At 42.3% G+C, this 26,270-nt stretch overlaps 1 protein-coding gene across 3 annotated transcripts in view; it reads left to right on the top strand.

Annotated features, from left to right (window-relative positions):
• The window catches only part of wwox (WW domain containing oxidoreductase), a 1,122,031-nt gene that overhangs the window by 375,999 nt on the left and 719,762 nt on the right, over window positions 1-26,270 (top strand). For all 3 annotated transcript variants that reach the window (XM_068049087.1, XM_068049088.1, XM_068049089.1), the window contains exon 6: window positions 3,846-3,934. In XM_068049087.1, the coding sequence (XP_067905188.1) occupies window positions 3,846-3,934 (89 nt within the window). The remainder of the gene's footprint in view (window positions 1-3,845; window positions 3,935-26,270) is intronic.

Raw genomic sequence — 26,270 nt, 5'->3', positions numbered from 1 at the left:
GATTTTGAATTGCGATGTATGTGCAGTTCACAGACAGGATCAGAGAGAACCCCTAACTTCGACCCAGTTTCTGACTAGACCGTGGGGATGGTTGGTGATGGCTTTATTCTTCTTTAATGGAAGATCCTATCTAATTATCGTCGATTACTTCTCAAGACGGATCAAGGTTAAACAGATGTACACAACAACAACTGAAGCCGTCATCAGAGTTTTACAAGACGTTTTTGCAGCACATGGTATAGCTGATCAGAGAGTATCTGATAATGGACCACAATTTGCAAACGATTACTTCATGAACTTTGTGGAGAAATGTGGATTTGTTCATCTAACAAACTCCCTTTGGTATCCACAATCTAATGGAGAAGCTGAGTTGCAGTCAGAACTATTAAAGCAATGTTGAAGAAAAATCAAGATTTCCAATTAGCACTTCTGACTCCATTATGATGCGGTTAGCACCATCTGAACTCCTAATGTGAAGAAAACTTTGAACCCAACTACCAATTCTACCCAAGAAATTACTTCCAGGGTTACAAAACAAGGATTATCAGAGAGTACAAGACAAAGAAAATTCTTATTGTAAGAAACTAGCTGACAATTATAACAGGAAATACCATACTAGTAAACTACTAAAGTTGTCAGAAGGGGAAAAGGTATGGGTACAAGACCAAAACAGAGGAGTAATTCTCCAGAGAGAGGAGAATCAACAGAAATCTTATTTATGAAGAACTTCAGAAGGTACTATACGAAAAAATAGAAGGAATCTTATGTCTTTGCATCAATGACGTCAATTGGTCATACACTTAGACAAATCAGATGTTGAACCAGAAATTCAGAAGGCACCAAATACTAGAAACCTTAATGAAGACTGTCCAAGTCAACACACAGCAGATCAGAGAAAGATTAACAATCTTCCGTATCTGACGACAACAAGATCAGGGAGAGTTGTGAAGCCTCCTGACCGACTGAATCTATGAATTCAGAGACTTGGGGGGAGGTGGGGTAGTATGTAAATAAAAAAGTGAATGCATGTAAGTATATATTTGGATAAAGACTTGGGGGTGGGGGGGGGGGGTGGTGGTGGTGGAGAGATGTAATATAAGGGTCTGAAAGGGTTAATCTTGAGAGACTGTAAAGAATGCCTCCTACTATGATGATGTAAGAGATCACATGTGAGAGACTCAAAGATAGATGCAGCATGGCGTTTGGAGGAGTCACACAGGCTAGTTTGGAATGTAAAGAGTTATAATGTAACAAAGGTTAAAGTTTAACTGCTACAGTCTAAGAATCTAGCTAGACTAACTAAGGTGGCAGCATACTGAACAAACATATAACACCCAGCACCTCTCAGTACTTCTCCCAAACTGACATCAACTCCGTATGTGTAATTGCACTTTCTTTTTACCAATTCCATAACCACATCCAAGATTTACTTAGGATACCTTATCTTCTCATTCAAGAATTCATCAGAATGCTCTGGAAGTCCAGGTGCACTACATTGTAAGGCTTTTTCAACATGTACATGAAATACCACTTGCTCAAAAAAATGTGAAGGAGAATGCTGAGACAGAATTTGCCCTTCTCAAATTGTGTTAGTTGCCATTAGGTTATTTTCATAAAGGTAACCTTCAAGTTTGTTCTAACTTGTTCCACAGAGACTAAATTGGCCTAACCAAACTCTGAAATTTCAACCGAGTCCAAGATTTAAACTATTGTGACTTATGAATGCTCCCTAAATAGTGTTAGCTAAAATCAAAAGTAACTGGCAGTCATACACATAATTAACTACATTATTTATTCAAAGCCAACAAATTCTCACATTTGTGTTGAGTTAGGCTGGGAACCTGATTCTGGCTGCAAGTGTTTTTCAAACTCAGTGAGTTTCCATGTGGGTTCTCCTGCTCATCTGCCTTAACTTTGAAGGAAGAGCTGTAAAAACCCCGGAAAAACAAGAGAAATAACATTTAAACAGTGTTTTCAAGGTTTCTGCAGCTTTTCTGCAGAGTTGGAAATGCACCCTCATGTCACCTCGAGACTTTTTTTTTTAAACTCTGTTGAAGACCGAATTAAATTGGACTACTACCAAACTGTAAAAAAAAAAAATGTTTCATTTTTTTCCACTTTCCCTGTGTTATATTAAGCTGATCACAAGGTATAAATTGCTGTGCTGACTGTAAAGACTGTGGGCTGCAGATTAATTAATTGCATCTGGTAAACTTGTAAATTTGGCAAAAATAATTTATTGGGAGAGTATAGTGATATATCTCAGAGTTAATGTTGGAGAGGAAATTATTTTTATTTAGGAGTTTACCACCTTGCCTAAATATCAACCTTAATGGGGAATCAGAATGTTTTTCCAATGGAACAACTAAATTAGTGGCCCAGACAATCAATTATCATTAATACTGTAGATGTCCAAGATACATAGTCCAAATGTTTTCCTAACTTTTAGGCTTTTAACTTAACCGTGTTTCAAAAACATACCTTTAAACTAGGAATTGCCCTGTTTTGAACTGGCACCCTTTGTAAAAAAAAAATGACATGAAAAGAACCTTTTGTTAAGCATCAGGAGCTGCTTGGCCTCAAAACAATTCAATTAATAAATACACTATTACTGTTGCTTGGGCTGATGAATGCTGCTTTATGAATAGTGGATTTTGATCAGCACCTATCATGTCGTTCTGATATTTGATAGATGGCAGAATGTATTTATAGACAAAATGTGTGGTATAAAATAAAACTCTTCCCATGGAGGAAATAATTTACAAAACAAATTATGATGGAAAATAATCTAATTTTTTGGAATTTATTCAGTGGATTGGCTTCCCTTCCCTCCTCATCTCAGCTATTTTTCTTCCCTTTTCCAGACAACTTAGCTGAAACTAGAATTGAAATTGGGAGTGCCCCAATTAACAGCCTTGTGCTATTGGATGCCCAGTATAATTTTTAAACTTCAGCTACTGTGATGGTATCCTTTGTGTAATCTGTATTTTCACAGCATCATTAATAATGGATTTAAGATTTATGATATAGCATAAAAACCATGACAAAGCTTTTAGCAAGAATGTAAATCAGTTTTTACCCATAAAAATAACTTTTTAAATAAAGCTCTTTTGTTTGAAAAAAGAGCTTTATGGTTGCCTGGAAAATGCAGGGTATTTATGAGTAAAGATAGGATTCTCTAAGGTTAAATAAAATTGCATTTACTGGGGATTTTAACACCATTCTCACCTACTCAATGCCATCTTTTTATGAACATTTGTAATATAATGATTCATTTAAGGAAGAATGCATTACATGTTGTAGTTCGGAAAAGCTTTTAAGAGCAGTTGTTTTGTTTTGTGTTAACTTTCTTAAGTGCACTTCTTCCTTCTGCTGGGTTGCACTCCAAATGTGTATTTACACAGCAGCTCATGATTCAGATTGCTGGAATCACTTCAGTAAATTGCCTTGTACCCAAATAACTCAATTGGTAGTCTTCCTATAAGATCAGAGTGGTATGAAACAAACACATTACCCAGGACAAAAGTGCTTGATAAATGGAGTCAGCAAGAGCATGAAACTTATAATTTACAACTACCAATCTGTCTCATCAAGCTTGTCACCTAAGCAGCTCAGAGTTGTCTGTGTTTTATTTCATGAGCTGTACGGACAAGTTTTTTTATTGTGCCATTTCTCTCATACTCTGTTTTACAAGAATGTTTTTTTATGTTGTTGAAAAATGCATTCAGGCATTAATTTGTGATTGAAGCGAACCTATCGCGTACTTTGTGGTTTTTAATATTTGGATGAACACTGGATGTCAATGGGTCTGATTTGTTATATTGTTCACATGTGTTTTATTTCAGCATAAAGCCAAGGTAGAAGCTATGACCCTGGATTTGTCTTCGCTGAGAAGTGTCCAGCAGTTTGCAGAAACCTATAAGGCTAGAAACCTGTAAGTAGACATATTAAAAAGAATTCTGTTGGAAAACTATATTATCATAACACCACCCCCCACTCTTCACCTTTCCCCACCAAATTTACTTGGATTTATTGCACTTGCTGTGGCACTTTTTGTGATGGTAAAGCAGAAGGTCTGAGCAGTTGCTTTTTAAAAAAATTCTTGTATGAGAATGTGGGCGTCACTGGCAAGGCCAGGATTTGTTGCCCATCCCTAATTGCCCTTGAGCTGACTGGCTTGCTGGGCCATTGAGAAGGCAGTTAAGAGTCGACCACATTGCTGTCGGTCTGGAGTCAGATGTCGGCCAGACCAGGTAAGGATGGCAGATTTCTCTCCGTAAAGGACGTTAGTGAATCAGATGTGTTTTTACGGCAATCAGTGATAGTTTCATGGCATATACTGGCATGGATTATGGTTTGGTTAACAGGCAGAAAACAGAGAGTAGGAATAAACAGGTCATTCCCGTGTTGGCAGGCTGTGACTAGTGGGGTACTGCAAGGATCAGTACTTGGGGCCCCAGCTGTTCACAATATATATCAATGATTTGAATGTGGGGAACAAATGTAATATTTCCAAGTTCGCGGATGACACAAAACTAGATGGCAATGTGTGTTGTGAGGAAGATGCAAAGTAGCTTCAAAGGGATTTGGACAGACTTAGTGAGTGGGTAAGAACATGACAGATGGAATATAATCGAAAAAATGTGAGATTATCCACTTTGGTAGGAGGAACAGATGTGCAGAGTAGTACTTAAATGGTAAGAGATTAGAAAGTGTAGATGTACAAAGGGACCTGGGTGTCCTCATCAATAAGTCACTGAAAGCTACCACGCAGGTGCAGCAAGCAATTTGGGAGGCTAACAATATGTTAGCCTTTATCACATGGGGATTTGAATACAGGAGTAGTGAAATCTTGCTTCAATTGTATAGAACCTTGGTTAGACTGGAGTAATGTGTGCAGTTTTCTTCCCCTTACCTTAGAAAGGATATTATTGCCATAGAGGGAGTGCAACAAAGGTTCACCAGACTTGTTCCTGGGATGGCGGGACTGTCCTATGAAGAGAGATTGGGGAAACTGGGCCTGTATTCTCTAGAGTTTTGAAGAATGAGAGGTGATCTCATTGAAACCTACAAAATACTTAAAGGGATAGGCAGGGTAGATGCAGGTAAGACGTTTCCCCTGGTTGGGGAGTCTAGAACCAGGGGGCACAATTTCAAAATAAGGGGGAAGCCACTTAGAACCAAGATGAAGAGAAATGTCTTTACTCAGAGGGTTGTGAATCTTTGGAATTCTCCACCCCAGAGGGCTGTGGAAGCTCAGTCATTGAGTGTGTTTGAAGCAGCGATTGACATTTCTAAATAGCAATGACGTAAAGGGTTATGGGGATAGTGTGGGGAAAAAGGCATTGAAGCAGATGATCAGCCATGACCATATTGAATGGCAGACCAGGCTTGATGGGCTGAATGGCCTACTTCTGTTCCTATGTTCCCATGGCACTATTACTGAGACTTCAATTGCAGATTTTTTAATGAAACAATTGTATTTATGAATGAATTGAATTTAAATTCCACCAGCTGCCGTGGGGGATATGAACCCATGTCCCTTGGGCATTAGCCTAGTCCAGTAACATTACCACTACACCACCGTCTCCCGTGACCTTTAGCCTAATGCAGGTTTATCCTGCTCACATTTGGTGGGCCTGGAGGATTGTATTGGACTATTTTTAGAACTGTTATCTCATAGTGGATCTATCCTTACTCAGAACACAAAGATCTGGTTCTACCAGCAACATGAAATATATGTATCCAATATTCTGTAGCATCAAACTAACCATAATTATACATTAACATGTTATATATCACATCAGGTGTAAGCCTGTTAGTATAGGAATGGAAAGGTCACATCAGTGCAGTAGGTGGATATTTTCAGGTTGAAGTGAATAAACTTTAAGGAGAGCACCTTGCTTAGTTTTGCTATAACTGTTCTAGAATCACCACAGAAGGAGGCCATGCGGCCTTTTGCGACTGTGCCAGCTGTCTGCAAGAGCGACTCAGCTTGTGCCACTCCTCCACATTTTCCTTGGAGCCCTGCAATTTTTTTCTATTCAGATAATTATCCAGTTTCCTTTTTAAAGCTATGATTGAATCTGCCTCTATCACACACTCAGGCAGTGCATTCCAGATCCTAACCACAGGCTGCATAAAAGGTTTTTCTTCATGTTCCCATTGATTCTTTTGCTATTCACCTTCTCTGGTTCTCGACCCTTCTGCCAGTGGGAATAGTTTCTCTCTATCTACTTTGTCCAAACCCCTCATGATTTTGCACACCTTTATCAAATCTCCCCTCAGCCTTCTCTAAGAAGAACAATCCCAGCTTCTCCAATTTATCCACATAACTGAAGTCACTCATCCCTGGAACCATTCTCATAAATCTTTACCTCCTTCCTAAAGTGTGATGCCCAGAATTGGATGCAGTACTTTAGTTGAGGCTGAACCAGTGTTTTATAAAGGTTCAGCATTACTTACCAAGTACTCTGTGCCTCTATTTATAAAGCCCAGTATCCCATATGCTTTATTAACTGCTTGCTGAGCCTGCCCTGCCACCTTCACTGATCAGTGCACATATACCCCCAGGTCCCTCTGCTGCTGCTCCCCTTTTAGAATTGTTTCCTTTATTTTTTATTTCCTTTTTTCATTCTTCCTACCAAAATGTATCACTTCACACTTCTCTGCATTAAATTTCATCTGCCACATGGCCGTCCATTCCACTAGACTGTCTATGCCCTCTTGAAGTCTATCGCTATCCTCCTCACAGTTCCCAATACTTCCAGCAGATAGTGAAGGGGACTGTCAGAGAATACAGCAGAATATAGATAGATTAGAGAGTTGGGCAGAGAAATGGCAGATGGAGTTCAATCAGGGCAAATGCGAGGTGATGCATTTTGGAAGATCCAATTCAAGAGTGAACTATACAGTAAATGGAAAAGTCCTGGGGAAAATTGATGTCCAGAGAGATTTGGGTGTTCAGGTCCACTGTTCCCTGAAGGTGGCAACGCAGGTAAATAGAGTGGTCAAGAAGGCATACGGCATGCTTTCCTTCATCGGACGGGGCATTGAGTACAAGAGTTGGCAGGTCATGTTACAGTTGTATAGGACTTTGGTTCGACCACATTTGGAATACTGCGTACAGTTCTGGTCGCCACATTATCAAAAGGATGTGGATGCTTTGGAGAGGGTGCAGAGGAGGTTCACCAGGATGTTGCCTGGTATGGAGGGCGCTAGCTATGAAGAGAGGTTGAGTAGATTAGGATTATTTTCATTAGAAAGACGGAGGTTGAGGGGGGACCTGATTGAGGTGTACAAAATCATGAGAGGTATAGACAGGGTGGACAGCAAGAGGCTTTTTCCCAGAGTGGGGGTTTCAATTACTAGAGGACACGAGTTCAAAGTGAAAGGGGAAATGTTTAGGGGGGATATGCGTGGAAAGTTCTTTACGCAGAGGGTGGTGGGCACCTGGAACGCGTTGCCAGCGGAGGTGGTAGACGCGGGCACGATGGAGTCTTTTAAGATGTATCTAGACAGATACATGAATGGGCAGGAAGAAAAGAGATACAGAACCTTAGAAAATAGGCGACATGTTTAGAGAGAGGATCTGGATCGGCGCAGGCTTGGAAGGCCGAAGGGCCTGTTCCTGTGCTGTAATTATCTTTGTTCTTTTGTTCTTTGTTCCAGGTTTTGTGTCATCAGCAAATTTTGAAATTATGCCCCACACACCCAAGCCTACTTCACGAATTTCGATCAAGAAAAGCAGTGGTTCTAGTACCGACCCATGGGGAGCCCCACTGTATACCTTCCTCCAGTCTGAAAACCAACCATTCACCACAACTCTCTTGTTTCCTGTCACTCAACCAACCTCTTATCCATGTTGCCACTGTCCCTTTTATTCCATGGGCTTTGACTTTGCTGACAAGCCTGTTATGTGGCACTTTATCACGTGCCTTTTGGAAGTCCAGGTACACCTCACCAACTTTCTGTTACCTCATCAAAAAGCTCAATCAAGTTAATTAAGCATGATTTGCCTTTAACAGATTCATGCTGGCTTTCTTAATTAATCCACATTTTATTTTGCTGTCATTCGGTGCAAAATTAGAAAAATGTTTATTTTGCCACACTGACATTTCTGACCTTGAAAATAAAATTCATTAAGAAAAAAATAACTAAGCTCCCATAATGACAAGGCAAGTTTATCCGGCAAACGACTAAGCTCTACTGACGAGAGCAGTACTGAGTTTCATTCCTGATGTGTGCTGAACTAACATATCCCAACTGGCTGAGGTATGGACACTACAGTTGGTTTCAGTCCCTGTGGGTGAGGAGGGGAATAATCACTGAAGGTTGTTTGCCTCAGATTAATGTACCTGCTGGAAGTGCATACATGTAGGATAATGTGAAGTCAGGCACAGGCTTGGTTGCAATGCTTCTATGGTCCATTAGTCTATCAACACTTGGCTTTAACATTAGATACTTAGGTGAGGTCTTTCGTGACCAGCACCCATGGAATCAGATACCATCAAGGAGACAACAGTTTCTGGAGAGGAATGAAAATTTACGTTTAGCTTAAAAAAAAAAGGGCTTCCCACTTGTATCAATTCCTGCCTAACAATCCAGCACATTGGTATTATTGAAAGGCAGTCGCGGCGGGTGTAGAAACAATGCAATCTTTTACTCTGAAACTAGATCCAGTAGAAGCTATATCTCATTCCTCCTGATTTAATAAATATTTGTACGCATGATCTGCGGGAGGGGGATGGATGAATGATTTACTGTAAAATAAAACATGAAATAATGGGTCAAGGTCACTCCGTAATCACGAGATACTGTGCCAAACATGCAGAGTTTATATTCAGTTAAATCAACATTCACAAATAGTGTGTCTGGTTTGTATCCCTTGCTTATGCAAAAGGAACTTGGGACAAAAGAACTTGCATCAAGGATTAAAGGAAAATTTAAAATGCATGTAAAATAAAACAATCTCATTTGACAACCCCATTTCAAATCGGCGCAATTGAGAACTAAAGTGTGTCTGAGATTAAAAGCTAAACATTGTACTAAGATTATGGAATAATCTTAAAATGGAATAAAGGGAAGGATAAATAATGGAGAAGGAGTCTGTTGCAATGCCATGGCAAATTGTTAAAGTGTTGCATTAAGTGTCCCCAGGATACACATATTGAGAGGAAGAGAAGCAAGTAACTATGTTAGAATGTAATAAAGCATCAACATTGTAGGTATGATGCATGTCCATTGCTGTTCTCCATTCCAAGTTTTTTTTTCTCCGATATGATTTTTGACATACATTGAGCAAGGAGTGGAACTACATGCTTGTTAATTGTAATGCAGAGGCTTTGTTTGTCCTCAAGAAGCAGAACTCTTCATTCTTATTACCCGAATGCATATTGTAGCAAGGCCAGTAAGAAAGGAAAACTTACAGTATGGTTCTGTTTAACTCATGGTCATCAATACACAAAAAAGCTATTAAGAACCATACATATAATTATGCAGCTTCATTCAGCTAAAACTTTTATGTGCTATTTGTTTATGAATTGGCTCCATGTAATTCCATACCTGATTCGAGCCAAACTATCTAAGCATTTGCCGCTTGAATGTTGCTATCTCTAATGCATTATGAATAAATACAGCATGCAAGTTCACACATAGTATCTGCCTTATAATGAGTTTCTGATCTCACTTGGGTATTCTAGTGCATAGCTCTCCAAAGATTCATGAGTAATACCGTGAAGCAATAATTAGAATGCATTGATGGGACAATTGACTATAAGACAAAGCATACTATTTTGTCTTCGCACAGGAGATCAGTTAGAATACTATTCTAGATTTTTGTATTTTCACATGATGGGTGATGGTGAAGCTCTGGAAAGGGTGCAGAGGAGGGCTGATGGATTAATTCAGTTTGAAACATCCTAGTTATCAAGGTAGGCTTGTAGAGGTGGGGCTGTAAATTTTAGAGAAATGTAGACTTGGGGGTGCTCTGTTTGAGGTTTATAAGATGCTGAAGGAAATGGAGTGTGTTCCAGTTGACAGTTAGTTCCAATTAATTAGGTTAGGGGTTACAATTTTAAGTTCTATGAGGCCGGATCTAGGATAGATGTCATGAGGTGGTTCTTTTTCCAGAAAATAGTTTTATTCTGGAACAGGCCTCAGGCTTGTGCGGTGGATGCCAATTCACCGAATTCCTTCAAGTGCAAGCTGTTTCTGGCTGGTGTGAAGGTCACCTCATTCAAAAGGTGGGTACTGCATAGAATTATCAGGACCAGAGTGACCTCCTGGAGTAGGGTACAATCACTAAGCGGAGTTTGGAGAGGAATTTCCCTTTTTTTTTCTCTACTCAAATTGGCCTGGGTTTTTATGTCTTTTGCACCTCCCTGCATTGTTTTGGGTGGGGTGGGAAGTGTGTGTGTTATGACAGGCTGGATGGACCAGAGGATCTTTTTCTGTTTGTCATTGTTCATAAGTTATAGTTGTACCCTCAACTGTCCTGTTTAAATTGGGGCATCATAATAGTAATTAGTGCCATTCGGATAACGAGCTGCAGCACCCACAATAGGCTGATTTGCCACTTGTACAAAAAGCTATGCTGTGTCCCAACAGTTGAAACAAATTCTGCTGTTTCAAGATTGTGAAATTTGATGTGTTTGGTTATGGTAACTTGTTATAGTTTAACTTCTGCACAAAAGACAAGTAGGTTTTGGACCAATCTTGTCCCTGTCCTAGTTACAAAATGGTACTAGCAGAGGTTGGAGAATAGGTGCATGGTATAGGAAAGGCCAACAAAAGGAGGGAAAATGGGGAAAGAAAGATAGAACAAAGAAGGACTAGCATTTATGTGGTGGTTTTCCCCGATCTGAGGACATCTCAGAACACTTTACAGCCAATGAAGTACTTTTGAAGTGTAATCACTGTTGTACTATAGGAAACATGCCAGCCAGATAATGACCAGATAATTTGTTTTAGTGATGTTAGCTGAGGGATTATTGTAGGCTAATACACCAAGAAGAACTCCCGTACTTTTCATTGAATAGTGCATGGGATCTTTTACAACCATCTGCGATTGCAGACGGGATCTCGACTTAATGTCACAATCGAAACATGGTACCCCTGTCAGTGCAGCACTCTCAGTGTTGCTTTGAATTATTAGCCTAGGTTTTGTGCTCAGATCTTTGAAGTGGGACTTGAACCCATAACCTTCTGGCTTAGAGTTCTATTATGGAGCCCATACCTCAGATTTCAACCATGAAAAAGAATTGAACACACAAAAAAAACTTTCCTTTCACTCCCATCATGTGCAATTTATGAAACTTAGAATTCTTCAGAATGACAGTTTTTAACAACCGTCTCAACGCAAAGTAAAGGCATTAAGAAACTTATTGAATCTCTTCACTTTGCTGTTATCATGCCACTCATACCTCATCTAGACACATCTGTTGTTTCTTGTCCCATTACCACTCCCATTGGTTTTGTACCATGTAACCTTTTGTCATTTATCTGTCCTGCCCTCCACCCTATCTCAGACCTTCCCTCTTGTTTTTCTTTCCCCCCACCCTCACTTGCTTAAAATCTATTACATTTCTAACTTTTCTCCAGTTCTGGTGAAAGGTCACAGACCTGAAATGGTAACTGAGTATTTCCAGCATTTTCTGTTTTTATTTGATTTCCTGTATCTGCAGGATTTTGCTTTTGCACTTCATTACATATTGTGTTTATCTTCAGATTGTGGTGCTGAACAGATGATTTAAATGGGTTGCCATTGAAAGACTTAAAATTGTTTGATTTTTAATCTTCAGTTTGTCACTTAATTGCTGACGAATGCAGAACTTGGCTGGTTAGTTTATCAGGTGTTAGCTACAATACAACTCTACCTCAAGGTGCACCAGTCTCTCACTGTAATGCACTCTGGGAAAGAACAACTCCTGAAATAATGCTTGTTTGGTTATAGCTGGTTTACTAACATAAAACCTAAATAAACATTTTGGCTTAGCGTTTCTGCGAGTTTGCCTGAAATCCAAACTAGCGTATCAAGGAATTTTAAGCGCAAGTTACATCGAGCATAAATTGAATTTCTGCAATTTTTAAAGCTGGTTTGCGCCGTTTGTGAACGTTCGAGGAGGCATTTCAAATTATGCTCGTCATTTAGGTGCAAAAGCACAAGTAGCCACATTTTAAGTTTTTAAAATATGAATTACTAGTTATTTAATGAGAATATACTATTTGCAAATAAGTCTTTCACAGCTAATTTCGGTAATTTAAAGTCAAGTTACTCATAGGTGGTAGACTGGATGCTGATTAAAATTTTTCTTTTTCTTTTCTTTTGGGCCTCCTTATCTCGAGAGACAATGGATACGCGCCTGGAGGTGGTCAGTGGTTTGTGAAGCAGCGCCTGGAGTGGCTATAAAGGCCAATTCTGGAGTGACAGGCTCTTCCACAGGTGCTGCAGAGAAATTTGTTTGTTGGGGCTGTTGCACAGTTGGCTCTCCCCTTGCGCCTCTGTCTTTTTTCCTGCCAACTACTAAGTCTCTTCGACTCGCCACAATTTAGCCCTGTCTTTATGGCTGCCCGCCAGCTCTGGCGAATGCTGGCAACTGACTCCCACGACTTGTGATCAATGTCACACGATTTCATGTCGCGTTTGCAGACGTCTTTATAACGGAGACATGGACGGCCGGTGGGTCTGATACCAGTGGCGAGCTCGCTGTACAATGTGTCTTTGGGGATCCTGCCATCTTCCATGCGGCTCACATGGCCAAGCCATCTCAAGCGCCGTTGACTCAGTAGTGTGTATAAGCTGGGGATGTTGGCCGCTTCAAGGACTTCTGTGTTGGAGATATAGTCCTGCCACCTGATGCCAAGTATTCTCCGAAGGCAGCGAAGATGGAATGAATTGAGACGTCGCTCTTGGCTGGCATACGTTGTCCAGGCCTCGCTGCCGTAGAGCAAGGTACTGAGGACACAGGCCTGATACACTCGGACTTTTGTGTTCCGTGTCAGTGCGCCATTTTCCCACACTCTCTTGGCCAGTCTGAACATAGCAGTGGAAGCCTTACCCATGCGCTTGTTGATTTCTGCATCTAGAGACAGGTTACTGGTGATAGTTGAGCCTAGGTAGGTGAACTCTTGAACCACTTCCAGAGCGTGGTCGCCAATATTGATGGATGGAGCATTTCTGACATCCTGCCCCATGATGTTCGTTTTCTTGAGGCTGATGGTTAGGCCAAATTCATTGCAGGCAGACGCAAACCTGTCGATGAGACTCTGCAGGCATTCTTCAGTGTGAGATGTTAAAGCAGCATCGTCAGCAAAGAGGAGTTCTCTGATGAGGACTTTCCGTACTTTGGACTTCGCTCTTAGACGGGCAAGGTTGAACAACCTGCCCCCTGATCTTGTGTGGAGGAAAATTCCTTCTTCAGAGGATTTGAACGCATGTGAAAGCAGCAGGGAGAAGAAAATCCCAAAAAGTGTGGGTGCGAGAACACAGCCCTGTTTCACACCACTCAGGATAGGAAAGGGCTCTGATGAGGAGCCACCATGTTGAATTGTGCCTTTCATATTGTCATGGAATGAGGTGATGATACTTAGTAGCTTTGGTGGACATCCGATCTTTTCTAGTAGTCTGAAGAGACCACGTCTGCTGACGAGGTCAAAGGCTTTGGTGAGATCAATGAAAGCAATGTAGAGGGGCATCTGTTGTTCACGGCATTTCTCCTGTATCTGACGAAGGGAGAACAGCATGTCAATAGTCGATCTCTCTGCACGAAAGCCACACTGTGCCTCAGGGTAGATGCGCTCGGCCAGCTTCTGGAGCCTGTTCAGAGCGACTCGAGCAAAGACTTTCCCCACTATGCTGAGCAGGGAGATTCCACGGTAGTTGTTGCAGTCACCGCGGTCACCTTTGTTTTTATAGAGGGTGATGATGTTGGCATCGCGCATGTCCTGGGGTACTGCTCCCTCGTCCCAGCACAGGCATAGCAGTTCATGTAGTGCTGAGAGTATAGCAGGCTTGGCACTCTTGATTATTTCAGGGGTAATGCTGTCCTTCCCAGGGGCTTTTCCGCTGGCTAGGGAATCAATGGCATCACTGAGTTCCGATTTGGTTGGCTGTATGTCCAGCTCATCCATGACTGGTAGAGGCTGGGCTGCATTGAGGGCAGTCTCAGTGACAGCATTCTCCCTGGAGTACAGTTCTAGGTAGTGCTCAACCCAGCGGTCCATCTGTTTGCGTTGGTCAGTGATTATGTCCCCCGATTTAGATTTGAGGGGGGTGATCTTCTTGATGGTTGGCCCAAGAGCTCTCTTCATGCCATCATACATTCCTCTGATGTTTCCGGTGTCTGAGGCCAGCTGAATATGACTGCATAGGTGTTGCCAGTAGTCGTTTGCGCAACGCCTAGCTGTTCTTTGTGCAGTACTTCTGGCTGCTTTAAGTGCTGCGGATGTTAAATCGCTGGGGGCTTTCTTGTAGTTCAAAAGTGCAATGCGCTTAGCGGCTATGACAGGTTCCAGCTCTTCATTATGAGATTGAAACCAGTCTGCATTTCTCTTCGCACTTTTGCCGTAGGTGGTCAAAGCTGACTCATAGATGGCGTCTCTGATGTGGGCCCACTTGGTCTCAGCATCCCCTGTGGGAGTGTTTTGAAGGGCTGTTACAAGTGAATTTAGAAATTTTTGTAACAGCTGTGGGTGAGAAATTCTGCTCGTGTTGATGCGCGGGTGGCCCTTCTGCTTGGAATGATGCAACTTCTTTGGTCTGAGTCTAACATTGCTGCACACCAGGGAGTGGTCGGTGTCGCAGTCCGCACTGTGGAAGCTGCGTGTGATTTGAACACTGTTTAAGGCGGCTCGCCTTGTGACAATGAGGTCTAGCTGGTGCCAACGACGTGATCTTGGGTGCCTCCATGAAACCTGGTGACAGGGTTTTGTGTGAAAGAACGAGTTGGTGATGCAGAGGTTATGATAGGTACACAACTCAAGCAGTCTCTGCCCGTTCTCATTCATCCTTCCAACGCCATAGCGCCCAAGGCAGGAGGGCCATGAGTCATGGTCGGCCCCAACCCTGGCATTAAAGTCCCCCAGCAGGAATAGGTGTTCGGTGTTGGGGATGCTGCTAATGATGTTATGGAGTTGTTCATAGAACTGGTCTTTAGCTTCAGGTGCGGAACAGAGTGTTGGAGCATAGATGCTGAGTAGGTGTACTGGACCAGAGGTGGTGAGCAGTCGGATGGACAGTATGCGTTCCGAGCCATTTGAGGGAGGCTCTATCATGCTGAGCAAGGAGTTTCTGATGGCGAAGCCCACTCCATGCTGTCTTGGTTCTTCAGGATCCCTGCCCTGCCAGAAGAAGGTGTAGTCTTGCTCTGCTAGAGAGCCACTCGCGGGGAGGCGAGTCTCCTGAAGTGCTGCAATGTCCACATTGAGTCTACTGAGCTCGTTGTTAATGATGGCGGTCTTCCGAGAATCGTTGATTTGTGTAAGGTCTTCCGACAGGCCAGGACACATAGTTCTGACGTTCCAGCTTGCAAAGCGAAGGGCTGGTACCTTCTTTCCTTTTTTCATGTTGTTTGGTGCGGTGTATCAGTCCACCTTTCGGGCAATGACCCTGAGCTCCAAGCACCCATTGAAGCAGGCAGACTGTGGCGGGACAGAACCTTATTGACCGGGGGCTGCCCGGTTTGAGGCGGGCGGTAGCTGTCCAGTGAGGTGCAATGACCTCTCCCACCGACAAAGGCAACCCGTGGCGCCCAGTTTCTACGCCAATTTATCTGGACTTATAACCCGTAACTGCTGCCTTCCGTGTTGTTTCAGTCGCTGTGAGGCAACTATGGAGTGACCTCTCCATGGCGCATGCCTGGGCAAATTTATGGAGGTTGAGAGTTGCCCAGTTGTCAAAACCCCCCTCTCGGCCTTTCTGGTGGGGTCCAAAGGAGTGCAGGACACGACGTTTGGCACCAGTATGGCTGCAGGAACTGCCGGAAACATGCCAAAGGTGACACATGACCGCCTACGGGGTTCCGCTCCGGATTTTCTGTTAGGGTTTACTCCCTTAGCCTTGGTCTCTCCCGAGACGCCCACAAGGCAGTGGGGTTGTTGGGGCCCCTACACAGGTGTAGGATGGTGCCGGTGGGAGGAGGGGATGCAAGGGGGAGGGGTAGAGGGAGGGGGTGGGGGGGGGGGGTGCAGGGGAAGGGGGTGCGGGGTGAAGATGGTGCGAGGGGGGGGCGGGCTGGGACGGGGTTGTGAGGGGGTGAGCTGAGATGGTGGAGCAGGGAAGGGGACGGGGGTGGGGGGGGGGGGGTGGAAGGGGGGTAAAGGGGGGGGGGGGAGGGGGGGTGGATTAAAATACTTTATTGGTAATCAACCCATTTTTTGTTACATTAAAAAAAACTGCACCAGGTTACTACTCCTAAAAGCATCAATGAATATTTTTAGTACAAGGAAAAAGAAAGCAGTTATTTTCTATTTTGCTGCCGGACTGTGCTAGTTTATGAAAGATTTGTGATTATGCAAATGAGTTTGAGCAGAAACTTGAACCAAAACATCACTTCGGAAAACCAGCACAATTTACACCCAGATTGCCAATTGTGCTCAAAATGTAAACTCTACCCCATTATCCCCACTGCCCCTCCCCCGTGAAGCAAATCCTTCACTGTAATGTACTTTCTATATGACTCTTGTAAACACAGCATATACCTGTTTGACTGTAGTTTATGCTGGTAATAAGGCTGGGCACAGATGCAGGAATTCTGTCTAAATTTTTATTAGATACAGTAGCTAAAAAAAATCTGCAAAATATTAGATTGTTAACTTGCGCAACTGTACATTTCAGTTGCATAGTTCACTGTTTTAAACCAGCTTATTTTTGTGCTGTCTGATATATTTCTCTATAGGCACTGGAAGTTAAATAATTAGTTGTATTATTTGATATTCCTATAAGGAATTGTTTTTTAAGCAAAAATGCAGTGCAACAGGTTATTGAATTACTGTGTCCTATTAAAATAATGTAATAAAATTACAAATATTAAACAGCAGCTCTGTGGGTAATACCTAAAGGACAGTGCACATGGTACAATCATTTGTCTGAAAGTGGTCCTGACTGAGAAATAAATCACTGCTCTTCTATTCACACGTGTAGTATAAAAATAATTTTCTTAATACTTTGTACAATAAAGTGACATATGATCTTGGCTTGTAATTTTAAAGAAGTCTATGAAGTATCTATCTGTCAGAGGGCTAAACGAAATGAAAGCTACATTTTGAAACAAATAATTATGTTTTTCAGGATTTATTGTGACCTATTAAGAATAGGAAAGAGGGGTAAAAGACTTATTAAATTGAATATTCACAGTGGGCTTCTAAAGTTAAAGGTTCGAGCGTAGAGTGGTTGATATGACTCCAGGCGCTGCTTTCTACTCAGCATTGCAATGTGCTATTGCAATAATAGTTTTCTAAAGGCTCAAGCATTTCACTGAAGGAAGCTAGAGCTTAATGTGCAGTCGGCACCTAAGTGCAAGATCTAGTGGCCGTAGGAGACACCCAGTTAGTGGGGCACTGGTGGACTGAAGGGGTGCAAAGTGGCATGCAGCTGCCAAATAATTCACAAATGAGAATTGAATTGTGAGTTGAGAGTTGAGTTATTAGTTGTGAAAGGCTGCTTGATGCTCCCTATATTTTCTTGGTACAAGAAAAAAGGAGCTAATTTTGTTAAAAAAAATATTCTGATAGAATTTTGAAGCTTTTCTTGTAAAACATACAATTCCAGACTTGTGTGAAAGTTTATAATATATATAATATCCAAAATGAAAACAAGAAATGCTGGAAATACTCAGCAGGTCGGGCAGCATCTGTGGAGAGAGAAGCAGAGTTAACGTTTCAGGTCAGTGACCCTTCTTCAGAACTGGCAAATATTAGAAATGTAAAAGGTTATAAACAAGTAAAGTGGGGGTGGGGCAAGAGATAACAAAGGAGAAGGTGTAGATAGGACAAGGTCACAGAATAGCTGACCAGAAGGAGCAAAGATATGTCAATGGTGTGTTGAAAGACAAAGCATTAATACAGAAAGGGTGTTAACAGACTGAAAATTGAACAGCCGCAAGTACAAACATGAAAAAAACATGTGAAAGTTGTGTGAAAGTTTGTTCTCTATTTTAATATTTAGCTTTTTTTATTTGTTCATGGGATGTGGACGTCACTGGCTAGGCCAGCATTTATTGCCCATCCCTTATTGTGGTGGTGAGCTGCCTTCTTAAACCGCTGTGGGGTAGGTACACCTACAGTGCTGTTAGGAAGGGAGTTCCAGGATTTTGACCCAGCAACAGTGAAGGAACGGCAATATAGTTCCAGTCAGGATGGTGTGTGGCTTGGAGGGGAACTTTCAGGTGGTGGTGTTCCCATGCATCTGCTGCCCTTGTCCTTCTTGGTGGTAGGGGTCGTGGATTTGGAAGACACTGTCGAAGGTGACTTGGTGTGTTGTTGCAGTGCATCTTGTAATATGGTACACGCTGCTGTCACTGTGCGTCGGTGGTGGAGGGAGTGAATGTTTGTGGATGGGGTGCGAATCAAGCGGGCTGCTTTGTCCTGGATGGTGTCGAGCTTCTTGAGTGTTGTTGGAGCTGTACCCATCCAGGCAAGTGGAGAGTATTCCATCACACTCCAGCCTTGTGCTTTATAGATGGTGGACAGGCTTTGGGGAGTCAGGAGGTAAGTTACTCGCTGCAGAATTCTAGCCTCTGACCTGCTCTTGTAGCCCCCAGTATTTATATGGCTACTCCAGTTCAGTTTCTGGTCAATGGTAACCCCCCAGGATGTTGATCATGGGGGATTCAGCCAACATAACGCCATTGAATGTCAAGGGACGATGGTTAGATTCTCTCTTGTTGGAGATGGGCCATCAGGATTATGTATAACTGTTTAAAACATGCAAGTGAGTGATAAATGGGTCTATCTGCTGCTTGTCGACAGTATGAAATCATTTCGGTCGCAGGTATGTTCCCTGCATAACCATCGACATATATTATACAACTGATGGAGCAAATAAATATTTTGAGAGTTTAATTTTACACCCCTAACAAGTCTGGTTTTAGAAGTCCTTGTACAATGTTTTACATGTCTCAGTAGTGATGTTTTTCTGTTAGTGTCCACTGTGAGCAATGGGTGGATGGTTTCAGATAAGTCTGAATGTGGATTGGCTTCATAACATGCATTTTACATATTACATTTAAGTTTGGCTTACTTTCATTGCAACACAGTTTATAATACTATCTGGTATGCCATTTTACGTATTAGCTTCAAAAGTCTGAGAGATTAAACTCTTCGAAGCCTATTTCTGTAAATTTCTGCTGTAGATTTTATTTGCAGTCGTAATCCATCGGAAAGCCAAAGTGAAGGTTCTATTCATGGTCCACTCCTCTTTCAAATTTACACAGCAAAGTAATGACTCACTTTGCTATACTATTTGTGTTTCTCTACTCCCATCTGCCGCAGTTTTGCTCACTCATTTGGTCTGTTACGCTCGTCATTTTATAACTTCCTGCTAGACATGATGGGCTGAATGGCCTCCTTCTTGGCATAACAATTCTGCCTCCATGCTAGCTGATATTGTAAACTGTTGCCTTTCCTCCTCGCCTTCAAATATGAAACAAAAACATAAAATGCTGGAAATACTCAACACGTCAGGCAACATCTGTGGAGAGAAAAACAGAGCTAACGTTTCATGTCTGTGTGACCTTTCAACAAACTCGGTTAGAAATGTAATAGATTTTGAGCAAGTGAAAGGGGGGAGAGGGAAGAAGAACAAAAGGGAAGGTCTATGATATGGTGGAGGGCAGGACAGATTAAATGACAAAAGGTTTTATGGTATAAAGCCAAAGTGGGTAGTAATGGGACAAGTGAAGAAACAAAAGATGTGTCCAGCTGAGGTGTACATGACAGGATAGCAGCAGTCCGAACACAAAGTAAAGGGATTAAGAAAGAAACAAAGAGTGGACCAGGGTGTCATGGAGGGAACGGTCTCTTTGGAATGCTGTAAGGGAAGTGGAAGGGAAGATGTGTTTGATTGTGGCATCATGCAGGTGGTGGCGAAAATGGCCACCCCTCAGTTACCCCCAACACCTCCCACCCTTCCCACGACACCTTTGCATGCAAGCTCAGGAGATACAACACCTGCTCCTTTCCCCTTCTCCCTTTTCGCCATCCAGGCCCTAAAACACTCCTTCCAAGTGAAACTGCGATTTACTTGTACTTCTTTCAATTTAGTATACTGTATTCGCTGTTCACCGTGTGATCTTCTCTACACTGAGGAGACTAAATACAGACTGGCACTAATTACTTTTGTGATGTCACAATTAAAACAGGCCAGTTAGCCTGACGTCAGAAGTAGAGAAAATGCTAGGATCTAATGTTAGTTTGGGATAACAGGACACTTAGAAAATCAAAATGTTACGATCAGGTGAGGAGGGGGTCGAAGGGGTCCCCTCTTGTCCCTCTCCTTGTTTGACAACAACAGGATTTTATTTCTTTTTTTTAAGTGGATGTACTTGCCAATTAAGGGAGTGTTTTAACTGTGTACGTGCTATGATCATAAAAGAACCAATTGGACAGGTTTTCTTGAGTTTATCAAAAAAAGAGGTTAGCTTTATTGTGCTTAAACTGATCTAAGTAAAATAATGAACTATGCTCCAACTTTCACGCACATACACTCTAGGTTCACACAGACACACAAATAGGTTACAAAGTGGGGAAGGATACATCGGTCGGATTAGAGTCCGGAGCAATAAAAAAAGTTGTACAGTCTGTGTAGTTTGGCGACTCGGTTGACTTCCGGCTGAGTTCAGTGATCCTGAGGGTTCCGGTTTGTAGATGTGGACAGCAGATTCAGTGGTTCTCCTGGAGAACAGTGAGGCAGACGATTTCCTTCACGGGGTCTCTCTCTGCAGCAATGATAGGCCTGGGTGGTTACAGCCAGCAGGCAGGGTTTGAAGCTTGTAAGGTGGACTGGAGAGAGGAGGGACCTCACTTGGGTTTTCTATGGTCAGTGTCTAGTTGGTTGTCTTTGTTGCTGCAGAGAAAACACCGGCTTAAACATACAGATGGTGGGCCTGTCACATGACTGTCACGAGTGATTCAACATGATGGTTCAGTGTATTTCCTCTTGCAACTTTATTAGTTCATGTTTAGGAATTCCTTTTTCTCAACCAGAGTCCCATTGTTCAAGTGATTAGATTTGAGTGGTTCGTCTCCACCAATTTAATGCCCAAGTGATGCCTTAATGTCTTGTTAATGGGAGCAGGACAGGTAATTCACTTAAAAGTCATTGTTCTGGAGGGGACTGGCCAGACAATTCGTCTCCACCTCGATGCATTGGAATGTAGGGTATATTGATGAAAATTGCAGCGGCCATCTTAACTGCTAGCAGTCACCTATATCTGTTCCTCTTTTTAAAAATTTAGTCCAGGTTTCCAGCTGGTGGATTAAAAAAATCATCATTCGGCAGAGTACATGTTCGTGACAATAATGTGATCAGTAAGAGTCAACACAGATTTATGAAAGGGAAATTGTGTTTGACAAATCTGTTGGCATTTTTGAACAGGTAACTAATAGGGTTGATAAGGAGGAACCAGTGATATTAGTGTATTTGGATTTTCAAAAAGCATTTTATAAGATTCCACATGAGTTTATTGCACAGTATTATGGCTCATGATATTTGGTGGTAATATATTAACATGGATTAAGGATTGGTTAACTGACAGAAAATATCGTGGAATAAATGCGTCATTTTCTAGTTGTAAGGCTGTAACTAGTGGGGTACTGCAAGAATCAGTGTTTGGGTCTCAGCTATTTATAAATCAATGACTTAGATGTGGGGACTGCTAAGAGGCTGCAAAGGGATATAGACAGGTTAAATGCGTGGGCAATAACATGGCATATGGAGCATGATATGGGGAAGTGTGAAGTTATCCACTTTGGAAGGAAAATAGAAAAGTAGAATATTTTTTAAATGGCGAGAGACTGGGACATTTTGGTACTCAGAGGGACCTGGGTGTCTTTGTACACGTAACACAGAAATTTAATGTGCAGGTACAGAAACCGAATAGTATGTTGGCCTTTATTACAAAGGGATGAAGGGTAAGGAAGCCTTGCAACAATTATATAGGGCCTTGGTGAGCCCACACCTGGGCTGAGAGATGGCAAATGGAATTTAATGCGGAAAAGTGTGAGGTGATTCACTTTGGAAAGAGTAACAGGAATGCAGAGTACTGGGCTAATGGGAAGATTCTTGTTAGTGTAGATGAGCAGAGAGATCTTGGTGTCCAGGTGCATAAATCCCTGAAGGTTGCTAACCAGGTTAATAGGGCTGTCAAGAAGGCATATGGTGTGTTAGCTTTTATTAGTAGGGGGGTCGAGTTTCGGAGCCACGAGGTCATGCTGCAGCTGTACAAGACTCTGGTGAGACCGCACCTGGAGTATTGCGTGCAGTTCTGGTCACCGCATTATAGAAAGGATGTGGAAGCTATGGAAAGGGTGCAGAGGAGATTTACTAGGATGTTGCCTGGTATGGAGGGAAGTTCTTACGAGGAAAGGCTGAGGGACTTGAGGTTGTTTTCGTTGGAGAGAAGGAGGAGGAGAGGTGACTTAATAGAGACATATAAGATAATCAGAGGGTTAGATAGGGTGGATAGTGAGCGTCTTTTTCCTCGGATGGTGATGGCAAACACGAGGGGACATAGCTTCAAGTTGAGGGGTGATAGATATAGGACAGATGTGAGAGGTAGTTTCTTTACTCAGAGAGTAGTAAGGGCGTGGAATGCCCTGCCTGCAGCAGTAGTAGATTCGCCAACTTTAAGGGCATTTAAGTGGACATTGGATAGACACATGGATGAAAATGGAATAGTGTAGGTCAGATGGTTTCACAGCTCGGCGCAACATCGAGGGCCGAAGGGCCTGTACTGCGCTGTAATATTCTAATTCTAATTCTAATACTGCTTTGGTCATCTTACCTAAGGAAGGATTTATTTTCCCTAGAGGGAGTGCAATGAAAGTTCACTGGACTGATTCCTAGGATGAGGGGATTGTCTGGTGCGGAAAGATCGAGTAGAATGGGGCTATGTTCTCTGGAGTTTACAAGAGTGAGAGGTGATCTCATTAAAACATATAAAATTCTTAATGGGCTTTGCAGGATAGATGCTGGGTGCATGTTTCCCCTGGCTGGGGAGTCTAGAACTAGGGGTCACAGTCTAAGAATGAGGGGTTGGTCATTAGGACTGTGATGAGTAGAAATTTCTTCACTGAAGGTGGTGAATCTTTGGAATTCTCTACCGTAGAGATTAATAGATTTTTGGATATTAAAGGAATTAAGGATTATGGGGATAGTTCCAGGTGAAGTTGAGGTAGATCAGCCATAATTTTATTGAATGGCAGGCTTGAAGGGCTTAATGATCTACTCCTGCTCCTATTTCTTATGTTATTATGACACCCAGCTCTACCTCACCACCACCTTTCTAGAACCGTCCATAGCCTCTATGTTGTCAAAATGCTTTTCTGACATACAGTCCTGCATGAGCCAAATTTCCTTTAATTGAGAATTGGGCAGACTGAAGCTATTGCTTTGGTTCAAGCCACAAATTCCGTTGTCTACCTATCAACTTCATTCACTCCTCGGTGACAGTCTGAAGCTAAACCAGACTGGTTGCAAACTTGGCATACTATTTGATCCAGAACTGAGCTTCTGACTCCACATTGCAGAGATGGCCCACTTCCACCTGTGTTATATCGTCCATCTCCTCCTCTACCTCAGTCCATCTGATGCTGAACACCATTTAATTCTTAACCTTGTGTTTAAATCCCTCCATGGTCTCGTTCCTTCTTATCTTTTTATCCTCTTCTAGCTCTACAACCCTCTGAGAACTCTGCATTCCTCCAGCTCTGGCTTCTTGTGCATGCTTCACTCCCTTTGTTCTGCCATTGGTAGCCATGTCGTCAGCCACCGAGACCCTAAGTTCTGGAATTTCTTCCCTAATTATGCTGCAGCTCTATAAAGCCCTGGTTAGACCACACTTGGAATATTGTGTTCAGTTCTGGTCGCCTCATTACAGGAAGGATGTGGAAGCTTTAGAGAGGGTGCAGAGGAAATTTACCAGGATGCTGCCTGGACTGGAGGGCATGTCTGACAAAGAAAGGTTGAGGGAGCTAGGGATTTTCTCATTGGAGCGAAGAAGGATGAGAGGTGACTTGATAGAGGGGTACAAGATGATGCGAGGCATAGATAGAGTGGATAGCCAGAGACTTTTTCCCAGGATGGAAAGGGCCATCACCAGGGGGCATAATTTTAAGGTGATTGGAGGAAGGTTTTGGGGGGATGTCAGAGGTAGGTTCGTTACACAGAGAGTGGTGGATGCGTGGAATGCACTGCCAGCGGTGGTAGTAGAAGCAGATACATTAGGGACATTTAAGCGACTCTTGGATAGGTACATGGATGATAGTAGTATGAAGGGTATGTAGGTAGTTTGATCCTAGAGTAGGTTAAAGGTTCGGCACAACATCATGGGCCGAAGGGCCTGTACTGTGCTGTACTGTTCTATGTTAAACCACTCTGCCTCCCTACCTGTCTCCTCTTTTAAAATGCTGCTTAAAGCGTACCTCTTTCGCCAAGCTTTTTGGTTATCTCTCCTAAATCTATTGCTTTGGCTTGGTGTCAGTTATGCCTTCTTATGCTCCTGTGAAGCACTTTTATATGTCTTACTACATTTAAAAAAAAATTTTCATGGGATATGTGTGTTGCTGCAAGGCCAGCATTTGTTGCCCATCCTTAATTGACCTTGACAACTGAGTGGCTTGCTAGGCCATTTCAGAGGACAGTTAAGAGTCAACCTTGCTTTAGGTCTGGAATCACACGTAGGCCAGACCAGGTAAGGACGGTAGATTTCCTTCCCTAAAGGGCATTAGTGAGTCGGGTGGGTTTTTACGACAATTGATAGTTTCATGGCAACTTTACTGAGTAGCTTTCAATTTCAGACCTTTTTTATTAATTGATTGAATTTGCATTCAACCAGCTGCCTTGGTGGGATTTGAACCTGTGTCCCTAGGGCATTAGCCTGGGTCTCTGGATTACTAGCTCAGACATTACCACTCTGCCACCATCACCCCATAAAGGTGCCAAATAAATGCATGTAGTTGTTTCTGCTCCATAATGATAATGTAATGTGCCTTCTAACTTTGTGTTACCTGCAAACTTGGACATACAATTCTCAACCAAGTGGCTATTCTCCATGTATAAAAGGAGATACGTATATACAAAAATGAAGAACAAGAAAAGATCAAAGTTGTCACATACAGCCATTGCAATTGGACATCAGTATCCCAATGCTCCCTTTACCCACAGTCATGTAAAAACTTGAAAATAAACCCTAAGCCAATTGAGAGAAAAATAATTCTTGGAAATTCTTCTCGCCTTCAAAGTCAATCAAAACGAGTTCCAGGAGACCACAGTGACCTTGACGTTTATCACCCAATATTTAGCTGTTGTACGCAGTGATGCGTTTAAAGCTAATGGCAAAAGCTTTTCGAAATATATTGAAGATGGGTGAGATTATAGTGAATGAAAAGGAAACTACAGACTTGTTATATGCGTTTTCACGGCAAAGGAAGAGGAGAAAATACCAGTAGTATAAGTGAACCTAAAACAAGTGAAGGGGAGGACCATGAGAGTTTTTAATGTAACTTAAAAAAAAGGGAATGGAGAAAATGGGACTTAAGTTGGACAAATTGCCAGGACCTGATCGTTTCCACCCCAGGATATTAAAAGAAATAGCTGAGGAAATTGCACATACATTAGTCATAATTTTCCAAATATCTCTAAATTCAGGCATTGTGTCATTGGATTAGGAAATTGCAACTGTCAATCCATTCTTTAGAAAGGCGGTGGGGAGAAACCAGGTAACTACAGACCTGTCAGTTTAAAATCAGTTGTGGGGAAGTTAGTAGAATCTTTCACCAAAGATAGAGTGACTGATGACTTGAATAAGTATCAGCTAATTAAAGAGAGTCATCAGTGGTTTATAAGGGTAGGTAGGTCATGTCTGACTTGTCTAGTTGAATGTTTGAGGTGGTCACTAGCATGGTGGATAGGGCAATGTCTATGAACGTTGTCTGTATGGACTTCCAGAAGGTGTTTGATAAGGTTGATATTTGGTTGGATGGAAGGAGACCGAAGAGGGATAATGAGAATGTTCCCTGATTGGCAAGATGTGACAAATTGTGTTTCCAAGGAA

This window comes from Heterodontus francisci, chromosome 17 (assembly GCF_036365525.1).
Source record: "Heterodontus francisci isolate sHetFra1 chromosome 17, sHetFra1.hap1, whole genome shotgun sequence".
Lineage (NCBI taxonomy): Eukaryota > Metazoa > Chordata > Chondrichthyes > Heterodontiformes > Heterodontidae > Heterodontus > Heterodontus francisci.
Note: the sequence above shows the minus strand (reverse complement) of the source record. Positions and strands in the feature narration are given on the sequence as shown.